We start from the raw sequence: 11,711 nt of genomic DNA on the forward strand, positions 1-11,711 counted from the left end.
CCTCCCTTATATTTATAACCAGTGGGTCATTCACCTGGCCTCACTCCTGTGATTCAAGGCCTGCATGGCAAAGACTGTCTTCTCTCTGCAGTCAGGAGCAAGGGTCTGGGTCGTAAATGAGTCTGGCAAATAACCCAGAGGGCTGGACATGTCTGTTGGCTGTGGGGTCTCATTTACTCTTGAGCTGTCTGATGAGACTATGGGAGAGTCTTAGCAGGGGGACTCATGGGATAGCTCAGTACTCACAAGCTGTACATTACAAGCTCATGCCAAAGTGGCTGGAACACAGAGAAGAGCAGGACGGCCTGACCCCAGGAGGGATCAGGGGTCATACCTGCTTGTAGACTTGTAGTGTCACGACTCGACTCGCCCCCAATCTCTTACCTGTTTTCCTCCCTGGCTTGGCTAGTTTTCAGGCAGGCTTTGTTTCTGTGTGTGTGTAAGATAGGGACTCACAGGCCTGCACCTTTACCCCTCAGAATCTGAAGGAAGAGTAACACTGGTGTTCTGAGCCTTTGCCCACTGCATCTGACAGAAGGGGCCTGGCCTAAGTGCATTGTTTTCCTATTTTTTCTAATCACAGTAGGGAAGGGAAGGGATGCCCGGCCTATCAGCCCCAGGTCTAGGGTGTCATGGTGGCAGTCCTCTGCCCCTATGGAGGGATGTTTTCTTAACAGAAAGGTGGGCAGGCAAAAGCAGCAGTCTGGGACTAGCAGGTGGGTGCCCAGGCACCTCGTGGTCCCTTCTCCTGCAGAGGTTCAGCTGACAACATCTTTCCACCCAGCTGCCTCATTACCACATCTCAGAGCCGGACTTCCAGAAGCTTCTGGAGCACACACTAGGCCAGAGCAGTAGCCAGCTCCGCCTCTTTCAGGAGAGCTTTGAGAAGGTGCTTCCACCGTCCACCACTCAGGTAGGTGTCCCTCCCCGCCATGTCCAGTCGCTTTCCTGCAATCAGCTGAGGCTTCCTTCCCTTGTTTCTCTATTTCTTTCCCCTGTTACTCATGGAAGCATTTCTTCTTCCTGTCTCTCCTTTCTTTCTATGAACAAACAAACCAAAACATTATATTCCAATACACACACACACACACACACACACACACACACGGGTGGGGTAGGGTGGAAAAGCTGTCTCCCAAACCATTTGAGCATCTTACCTAGGCAGCATGTGTTTTACTTTTTGGTGTGTGTGTGCGTGTGTGTTTGAGATAGATTTTTATATACCTCAACCTCAAGCGGGCCTTGACCTTGCTACATAGCTAGGGCTTAGCCTGAGACAGCTGTGAGCCATGAAGAGAGGGTTCCTGGAAGTGGAGTCACAGGTGCTTGTGAGCTGCCATATGGGAGCTAGAACCAAATCCAGGTCCTCTGGAAGAGCAGATACTGCTGAGTCATCTCTCCAGCTCCCCAAGAATACTTTTTTCCCACAAAACTGCCACCTCTATGTTTAGCCTGAAACATCTATCTGCTTGATTTTATTCTCTTTCTGTAATTCTGGGGTTGCACACAGCACACAGGCCTTGTGCACATCAAGTAGGAGTTCTGCCACTGAGCTACATCTCCAGCCCAGTCTTGGATTTATTTTATTTTATTTTATTTTATTTTATTTTATTTTATTTTATTTTATTTTATTTTATTATTTTTTGAGACAGAGTCTCTTTCTGCAGCTCTGGCTGTTCTGGAACTCATTAAATAGACCAAGCTGGACTTGAACTCCAAGAGATCTGCCTGCCTCTTCCTCCCAAGTACAAGGATTAACAATAGGCATCCTGATTCTTAATTTGGACTCTTCATCAGTACTAGGGCAAAAGTTGATGCCCAGTTGTCCCTGGCAGGCCCCTCTATCTGTCCTGTAACCAACATTTCCAAGTAACCATATGCAATGCAGTGAAAACAACAGGCATACACACAGTTTAACTAGAGAATATGATAAATATATGCGTTTACACATTTCGTTTCCCCTTGGTTTTACAGAAGGGGGCAATCCTACCTGAACTCCTTCTTGATAATACTTTTGCTGAAAACAGTAAATGGGAAAAACAAAGGAAACGCCAGGCAGTCTGGGGATAGACTGAGGTCCTCTCTCTCCCAAATCTCTCTTCCCAGCTAGATGGCAATTTCTGTCTGAGCAAAACTCTTCTGTATGTTCTGCAGCCATGGTGTTTTCGCTCTATGAAGTGTGCTCCAGTGCTTTGCACACATAGGTGTCCAATACGTGTGCAGTGGAAATTCTCAGAGTCACAGTTAGCTGTCCTCCATCCACAGGAGTGTCAGGAGCTAGTGCTGGTCCTGTGTTAGCCTCTGAGGACTCCAGATGGCTAAGGCCTGGTGTACCACAAAGCCCATAGCCTGGCATGTTTCAAAGACCCAGATAAGACATCTCCTGTGGAATGACTTAGCTTCAGGTTATGCATAGAATTTAGGGCTACATCCCAGGAGTTTTATAATTGACAGATATCTAGACTTGAATTAGTTGAAAATTTCTTCTAAAATGCCATTGGAAGCTAAGAGCCAGCCATGGAGTAGAGGGCGTGGTTGTCCCCATCAGAATGGAGTCTTCAGTGACAGAGGTAGGGCTGGACAAGATTCCCAGCTCTCAGTTCAAGTTGACATAGCCTTGACACTTAACCCAAGTTCCACTGTCTGTCTCTGCTCCCTCAGCCACTCCTTCCAGGGTCTGAACACCAGATGCAGGCTCTCCTTACCAGATATGGCCCTGGGAAGCTATACCAGGTGACAAGCAACATCAAAGGGACTGGGACTCTGGACCTGACACTGCTGCAGGGCCAAATTGTGGCCCTTCTACAAAACAAGGATACCAAAGGCAACAACAGCCGCTGGCTGGTAGACACAGGGAGTATGTGTCCCCCCGTCCCCCATGACCCCTTCATCTCCTTTTGGGAAAGCTAGCTGCCAGAGCTGCTAGGGAGACATGGATGTCCTTGTGTGCCAATCTGACTGTGCAAATTCAGGAGGGATGAACCCAGTGACAGATGCAGGAGTTCAATCAGCTTACAGTAATTCAGTGGTGCATGAAATGTCTAAAGTAAGATCCAGTGTAGCCTTCCTCACCCCGTTTCTGGGTGCCGTGCGAGCAAGGCAAGCCTTAGAGAACACACACACTAACGTTGTGTGGAAGGAACTTTAATAGTACCTTGAACAATACAGATGTGTGCTGAGAAGGGACGCTTGCAGCCCAGCCTCTCTCAGAATCTGATTTATGACCAGGACAGTAGATCTTTAATGGCCATGGACTTGGGTTGCATCACTGAGGTCTGAGGCTCACGTGTAAGTCAGATAAAGGCAAGCTGTAACGTGAGTCCAGGGGAACAAAATGGCCCAATGGCATATCCTAAACACAAGGGTTGCACAGGATTATTGTTGGTGATATAATAATTACTTAAATACCTTTATGTGTATTATAAAAAAATGCCACTAGTCCATAAGGTCGTGATTGTATTGCTATTACCGTATGGCACAAGGCCAAGCTTTAAAAACCAAACCAGCTTTTAAAAACAAAGTAGAGTCATCTATGATGGTGTATGCCTCTAACTCCAGCATTAGGAAGGCAGAGGCAGGAGAATGATCACAAGTTTGAGACCAGCCCTAGCTATGTAGAGAGGTCTAGGGACTGTACAGTGAGACCTTGTCTAAAATAATAATTAAAAGAAAAGTAGAAAGTAGTACACTCAGAAAACATGTCTGTGGGGAAATAGCATGAGGACCATCAGAGAGAGGCTTCGGGGCTTTCCTAATGGCGTGATCGCAGGGAGGCATGGAGCGTCTCTGAGCTCAGTTATGTCAGCATGAGACAGAGGGTAGTGACCGTGACACGGACCAACCTCGATTGGTGTGAAGACTCTACCCAACTGGGAAGCGGGAAATGGTGGTCATTCATGGGGGCAGTAGCTGGGCAGAGTGGGGTGGACGCTGGTGAGAAGGAGCCCAGAAGGACAGCATCAGCAGTGGAAGGCAGTCCTGGTCCTGAGGAGAGCTGGGCAAGCAGCCTTGCTCTGGATGGCCACTAGAGGAACATGAACAGTAGTGCCACCAAGGGGAAACAACTGTCATACTAGCACAGGGATGAACTTCCTCTGTCAGATGGTTTCAGACCTCATGGGCTGTCCCAGTGAGAGGGATCAAGCCCCAGCTAGGAGCAGTGAATACAGAATGGGGTGGTGGGAGGGAGTGTGCAGGACCTGGGTGATCTTGAACTGTCTCTTTAACACTGGGAAGCCAGGCTCCAACACTCACCTTTATTGGCATTCCCATTCCCCACCACTGGAAAGGATAGGAAACTGGCTAGCAGCTACTGAACCTTCTGCACGTTTCTTAGGACACCGGGGGTATGTGCCAGCTGGAAAACTTCAGTTATACCACCCCATCATTCCCAGCGAGAAGGAGCTCAGAGGCCAGACAGAGATGCATGAAGACTATTGGCTTCCAACCCCAGAGCCCACCCAACCCTCTGTCCCCACTGTCCCAACCATGAGCCAGGTGAGTCTGGAGGAGGGCTGAGGGCTTGCTTCCCCTTATCTGCTTCCACTATGGTTTGGATTTTCCTCTACTGTTGAAGTGCCTGCTCCTTCTATCGGAGGGCCCACCTCCTTGTGAGGCCAGGCAGTGACCTGTGATAAGTTCTTATCGTGGCCAGGGGTGGAACGAATAGAGAGGGACTTCCCATAGGAACACCAGAGAGTTAATCCACCATCCATCCCCCCATCAGCAGGATATAGAGGAGTCCTCTATTCACTCTGTATTTGCCAGGTGCGGTACTAAATAAGAGTCACAGTGATCAACAGGAACAAGTCCTGGTCCTCCTCAAGCTTATCTCCTGGGGGGAAACAGTGATTAGCTTAGTCATGTGGACGTGTGGGTAAATACAACATTCCCTGCTGTGGTAAGGTTCAGAGTTCCAGGAATAGAGAGGCTTTCTGAAGAAGAATGCTTTTTCCTGACATAGGAAGGAGGAGTAGGAGTTAACTGGATAAAGGGGGTACACTGGGGTGCCTGGGGTAAGTTCTCAGAAAGCACACACAGCAATGCAGAGGCCTGGTGATCTGTATAGATTAAGGGTCCAAGGAGGAACCAATGAGGCCAGAACCTGAGGGACTAGAGAAGGCAGGGTGTAGTGAAGCTCCTGGTGAAGTCCGCAGGGCCAGGCCCAGACAGACCCTGTGCCCTTGAAGAGGGTGTTGGTCTTCCCTACAAAAGCAGTAGGGAGCACAGATGTTCTTAGAAAGCATTGTTTATAGGAACCCAAGTATCAGGATGAACAGGTAAACTATCTATGATGGAGCCATGGGTGCTGAGAACTCTCCGTGGAGAGCTGTAAGCAAAGTCCGCTCCCTGTTCATGGGGCACCAATGACAAACCAAAGCACAGCACTGCCAAGGTACAAAGTGGGGACCCAAGAAGTTTATTGGAGCTGGGTGAGGTGTTACTTTTAGAAGTGAGGGTGACCCCAAAGTAGCTGCAAAGTCTCACCCCATTGCAGCTGACTTTCCTATAGCTGCATAAATGGACCCTGCCCACTCCGTCCGGTCAGTTAGTCTTCTCCTACTATATACTTATGAGACCATGTGCAGTTAGGCCCAAATGACATACTAGTGTCTGAGAGGTGCAAGAGGGAGTGGCTGGAATTGCAGATGAGGGTCCTGTGCTCATCCTTATACTCCCTCTATGAGCTTATGTGCCTCAGACAAGTAAGTGGCACTGTTCTGACAGAGATGATGGTGGTTATTATTGGAGGACGGGGTTCTTCGATGCTGTAGAATATAGAGTATTTTTTTGATATAAAAATGAACAGAGTAGATCAGTACTGACATGCTACAGCATGGATGAACATGCCAAGAGAGAGAAAGGCCAGAAACATAGGGTAGGATCTGGTTCACATGAATGTCCAAACTAGGTAAATTGGTAGAGGAAGAAGGTGGGTTTTTAGTTGGCAGAGGCTGAGGGGAAGGGAGTGGGAGAGATTGCTAACTGACATGGACTTTCTTTGGTCACAATCGGAGTATTTTTGAAATTATATAGTGGTGATGATTGCACATATCTGAGACTATACTTTTTTGTTTTTTTGTTTTTGTTTTTCGAGACAGGGTTTCTCTGTGTAGCCCTGGCTGTCCTGGAACTCACTCTGTAGACCAGGCTGGCCTCGAACTCAGAAATCCGTCTGCCTCCCAAGTGCTGGGATTAAAGGCGTGCGCCACCACCGCCCGGCATCTGGGACTATACTAAAAGCTACTGAATTGTATACTCTAAAGGGATGACTGGTATTTCTTTAAAGGGATATGAATAACATCAAAAGGAAGGAAGGAAGGAAGGAAGGAAGGAAGGAAGGAAGGAAGGAAGGAAGGAAGGAAAGAAGGAAGGAAACAAGCAAGCAGGCAGGCAGATGTGTAACAGGGATGTAGCTCAGTGGTGGAGTGTTTGGCCTGGGCAGAATAACCCTTCAGATCAGGGAGGGAGAGACTGCTGAGGCTATGGAAGGCCCTGGTGCTCAATCCCTAGGGCACTGAAGGGCTTGGCTTTTCAGGAGCAGAGTCCTTAACCCCCACCCCCCACCTTAAGCACCCTTGGGTGGTTTGGGAGGATTGGGTGGATTGGCCATCCACAGACAAGGGAGAGCTACAAAGATGAGACATGGGTGATAGAAAGACTGTGGACAGAGAGGATCCAGAGGTGCTGGGTCAGGGCACCCTGGAGCCAAGAGCCAGTGTCTGGGGAGGTATGCAGTTCCCACCACCCCTACCTCTTTCAGTGTCAGCTAGATGTAATGCAGCAGAACCTACAAAGGGTCCCTGAGAATCTCACTATAGACCTGACCACCCTACTCAGCGCCCCTCCCCCCACCAAAGGGGAGTGAGGTTGCTGCCATCATCCAGTTATCCAGCTCTGGTAGATGTAGATGGGTTCTCCAGGAGCAGTGGTCCACCTGGCCCTTCCTCTGTTCCTGGATCCTCAGTGAGACTCCTAGGGAACTCTCCCATGATGCTTATTGTTCTGAGCTGTTGGTCACATTAATGGTAAGGAGTCAAAGCAAGCTGCATTGGCTGGACCTTTATTCTGCACCAGGCACTGTGAAAAGCCTGCCCAGGCATTCATCCATCTGCTTCCGCAACAACCTAGAGGGTTGGACGTTGTTATGGACACTTGTAGATGATGACAACGAGCCACAGGGAACTTAGACAGCAGTTTGATGAATGCCTTCCCCTCTTATTGTTTTCTCCGGTTCAATGCTTTGCCCTATATAAGGAGCCATGTCTTCCAAACCATGATATTTCTAGGTTAGAAACTGGTCTGGACAGATAAACTAACTCCCTAGATCTGGGGAGAGAGAGGCTGCTGAGGCTACTCACTGACACGGCTGCAGGGATGGTGCTCACTTTTAATCCCAGCACTCCAGAGGCAGAGGCAGAGGCAGAGGCAGAGGCAGAGGCAGGCAGATCTCTGTGAGTTCAAGGCCAGCCTGGTCTACAAAGCAAGTTCCAGGACAGCCAGAAATTCTGTCCAAAAAAAAAAAAAAAGATGGAGCAAATACAGGATGGAATTGTAGTAAACCCAGAGCCTAGCAAAGTGCTAGAACAGTGTTAGCCAAACAGTAATTTATTAGCCACACTGCTAGCAGGCCCAGCATCTTTAGTGCTAAGAAGTGCCTAGGAAGAGATGTGTCCAGTAGAAGAGACTAGACTATGTGTAAGCGTTGTGGGGATACAGGATGACACCCTTGCTGGATAGAGTTTGGCTGTCTGCCCTTTGACCTTTTCTGTGTTGCTCCCATGTGTTTCAGGTGGTAGCAGTGTACCCTTTTGTGGCCAGGAGCACCCACGAGCTGAGTCTACAGGCAGGCCAGCCTGTGACCATCCTAGAAGCCCAAGACAAGAAGGGGAACCCAGAATGGAGCCTGGTGGAAGCAAATGGACAGAGGGGATATGTGCCTTCCAACTTTCTGGCCAGGACCTCGAGCCCAACTCCCTGGGGCTGGAATCTTCCCTCTTAGCATGCCCTCTTTGGAACCCCCATTCCTAAAGGCAGAGGCTTAAAGAGTGTGTGACCTAGAGGGCCTGGCGTAAAGCACAGTGGGAATGGGAGAGGTGTGAAGGGCCCCCAGAAGGCAGCAGGAAGTTGTGACTAGGCCTTCCAGAATGCCTGGCGTGGGAGGCCACAGTGGGTGGTTCAGTAGTGCCACTCTGGTCTGCATAAAGAAGCCATGTCAAGGCCACAGCCGATTATCTAGGGCTTGCCACAGCTCGAAGCTCATCCTACCTCTTGTCCCTTTTCATGTCTAGGATGAATGTTGCCTGTGTTAGTTGCAGGTGGGGCATCTCTGAAGAAGACCAGACCTGCCCGTCTTAGTAGTACACTTCCCACAGCGTTGCCAAGAAACACCATGGCTCACCAGTCTTCTTTTCTTTCTTACTGCCTTGAGTTGAGTTACTGTGAACAGTGAACTACTGGGGAGTCCTGCTCAAGGGGAAGCCATGGGCCTAGGTTCTGAGGAGATTCTCTTCTGGGTCTGGGAATGGGTGTGGTCTCTGCATAAATCTAGACTGTATGTACAAACTCAGAGGTGGTTCCAGGGAAGAGGGGAATTTGAAGGTGGATTATCGGGTGTGTGAGGCTGATTGCAATGGTATACATCTGGTGTTTTCTTCAGACTAGGTGACAAAGGAACTTGGCAGTCAGTGCTAGTGGAGCTCTGTGAGACCAGTGACTACTGGCCTGGTGAGCTGGGTAAGTGAGAGATAGTGTGATTTCCTGGTTCTGGGTAGAAGAACCAGGGGAACACAGGTGGCCTAGGTTTACTTCTGAGGCCATGGAGGCTGCAGGGAGCTGAGGATTTAACAGACACATTTTGAGACATGTCCTGTTAGGGGATTTTGTTTTGTGTAAATATCATGGAGTGTGCAAACTAACAAGGTTATGACATCACTAGGCAATATAATCTCATGGGACTATGATATACACACAGCCATTGTCTGTAGCTGGCTGTTGCATGACACATGACATTGAATACAATCTAGGTAGCCAAAGTCCCAATGCCTAGTGCTTGGTGAGCAAGTTATTTCTCAAATCTGGAAACAGAAACCCCTCAAAGCAGACCCTGTTCCAGGATGACAGGCTCACGGGAGGCAGTGTTGGGTGTATTCACTATTGGGCAATGTTCCTTGGCCGTTGCTTTAGGTCAAGAGTCATTGGAAGATGCCAAGACAGTGAAAAGGGTGATCCATTCTGACCTCTATTCTGACACATTTGGAATTGACCCTCTTGAGGGAGAGAGCGTATAACAGGTGGCTATTTCAGTGTGTTCAAGACTACATCTGTTTTTCCAACTCAAGTGCCTGTTTGTTAACTTTGGCTTCTGAAGGGCTCTTGAGAAAGACATCCTTGTCTATGTCAGACAGTCTGTAATGAGCCTCCTCTGGGTTTGTTAAAGCACCAACACTGTATGACGCAAGAGCAAGACTCCCTAGCTCCTTACCCAACCTCAGGTCCTCTGGCAAGATGTTCACAGCTCACTTTCCTATCTGTTTCCTTCTCAGGCTTCAGACCAAAATAGGAAGCATAGACACACAGATGCCAAAGCGGGAGCTGTACCTGCAGCTTCTGTAGGTTTTTACTGACAGCTCACTGTGAAGTTGAGACTCTAGCTTGGGGTTCTTAGCATGGCTGTTCACTGCTGCAATTACCCAGGTAGCTCTAAAGTGCAGCAAACCAGGAGCCCACCCAAAGAGAGCCGATGCCATTGATCTGGGCATGGTCATGGCCTTGGGCTTCAGGAAGCTAACCAGGTGAATCTCACATGCAGCCACGTTGAGGACCTCTGCCCTAGAGGTAAACAGCTAGACCTGGTCAGAGGTGGGAAAGGATAAGTTAAGTTGTGCCCTCCCCGAGCTTTGCACTGGCTAACTAACTGCATCTAAGCAGGAGGCTTTAGAAGCAGCTTGGAGTAGGACAGCCTGTTCTGTCAGGTCCCAGAATATATATTTATTAAGTGCCATTAAAGGAGACCTGAACAAAATAGGATGTTCTTGTAGGCATAAAGGAGAAAAATTAAATATACTTTGAACCAAGGCTATCTCATGAAGGAGAAATAAAAATGTATTCAGTACATGTGGGTTATAGTTTCTTAGACCAGGGGGTGAGATTAAAATCACTGGAGAGTGAGAGAAAGTGTACTGAGAAGATGGAGCGTGGCCTGGATTTTCTCCAAGGGACTCTGTGTAATGTGCCTTTTTACCCCAATGCCTAGAGCCATTGCACTGTGTCTCATTTATTTCACTCTTGGGCTGTCACATGCATACTCACAACAAGAATTGCCTAAGAATGGAACAGAACCTCCCAGGAGTCAGAAAAATGGTTCACATGGTACCCCCTGCTCCTCACAGTGAAGTGGGAACTCTTTAACCCTTTGAGCGCCAACTTAGTTTAGGATGCAAGGGGACGATTGTATCTTCCAAGGGAAAATGAGTGAACTCTTGTGTCACGTGATGAGCATGATGTGAACTACCAGCAATAAAGGACTTAGTGTGACTCCAGCTGTTGGCTAGTATACCATTCATTCATGGTTCTTGCTAGATATGAGAATGACACCTTGTTCATTCATATGTTTATTAGAGTCTCTACTGCATACCTTTGATGCCTCCGAGATTTGAGCATAGATGCTGGGGATATAACAAGACATCAGACAGATGGACCATGCCATTTTTGAGCCCACAGTCTGGGCAGGGCAGCAGACAAGTCAGCACACAGTTCTATGAGTGTGTCAGGATAGTGGATAGCCGGAGCCCAAGAGAGGTGTTGACCTCTGACCTGGACTTGGCAAACAAGGAAAGCTTCCTAAAGGAAGTGATATATGACCTCTGACCCAATGGCTGCCTGAGCTTACATGGTCAGCAGGGTATATGCAAAAGCTAGAGGAGACAGCAGATCGCAGGACTGAAATCCTAGGGAGCCAGAGTAAAGGGATGGATGTGTGTGTGTGTGTGTGTGTGTGTGTGTGTGTGTGTGTGTGTGTGTAGCAGAGGCAGTAAGAGACACAACTAGGCAAGCCTTCAAGACAGAGGGCTTCAGACCATGTATGGGAGCCTCTGGAGCTGTTGAAAGAGAAGGAGTGAAATGAGTGAAATGTTTCAGGCTACAGTTTTGGAAAATCTCCTGGCTCTGGCTATGGGCCTCGTATACCCACAAATGACACCGCTTTATAAGGAGTGCTGCTTCCTTCCAGAACCTTCTAAACCTCTGTCATAGCTCCATGTTAGAGGTGCCCAATATGTATTGCATAGATAGATGTCACAGAAGGAGCAGAAACACTGAAACCTTTATGAACCCCCCTCCTGGCTGGAGGCAAACTAATGTCATGGTGCTTTTGGCACTGCAGGACTCAGGGCCATTGACATCATAGAACTGCTTGCACCAGGCTTAGACAAGGGGAAGGTTTGGAGGGTGGAGGTTTTTGTGGGATGCTTGATGGAAGAGATGGGCATGGATTCAGGACCTTGTAGAGGAGCAGGATTAGGAGAACCACATGAGAGAGTGCTTGTCTCTAGCCAGAGGAAGCTTGGCCTCAGGAAGTCCAGTCCAAACAGTATTTTCCATACACATCAGGGCAGACACACATACAAGCTCACAGAGACTTCAACAGTACCCACAAGACTTAAACATGCTCAAGTTAGACAGAATTCCAGCACGGAGGAGGGGAAGTGGGC

General features: G+C 48.5%; 1 protein-coding gene across 6 annotated transcripts in view; it reads left to right on the top strand.

Moving 5' to 3' along the window:
* Arhgef37 (Rho guanine nucleotide exchange factor 37) overlaps positions 1–10,541 on the top strand; it is a 45,516-nt gene extending 34,975 nt beyond the window's left edge. For all 6 annotated transcript variants that reach the window (XM_034517628.2, XM_076912574.1, XM_076912573.1 and 3 more), the window contains 4 exons: positions 785–913; positions 2,662–2,857; positions 4,337–4,497; positions 7,793–10,541. In XM_034517628.2, coding sequence (XP_034373519.1) covers positions 785–913; positions 2,662–2,857; positions 4,337–4,497; positions 7,793–8,002 — 696 coding nt within the window. In that variant the 3' untranslated portion in view covers positions 8,003–10,541. The remainder of the gene's footprint in view (positions 1–784; positions 914–2,661; positions 2,858–4,336; positions 4,498–7,792) is intronic.
* The last annotated feature ends 1,170 nt before the right edge of the window (positions 10,542–11,711 follow it).

The sequence above is a fragment of the Arvicanthis niloticus genome, chromosome 14, assembly GCF_011762505.2.
Source record: "Arvicanthis niloticus isolate mArvNil1 chromosome 14, mArvNil1.pat.X, whole genome shotgun sequence".
Taxonomy (NCBI): domain Eukaryota; kingdom Metazoa; phylum Chordata; class Mammalia; order Rodentia; family Muridae; genus Arvicanthis; species Arvicanthis niloticus.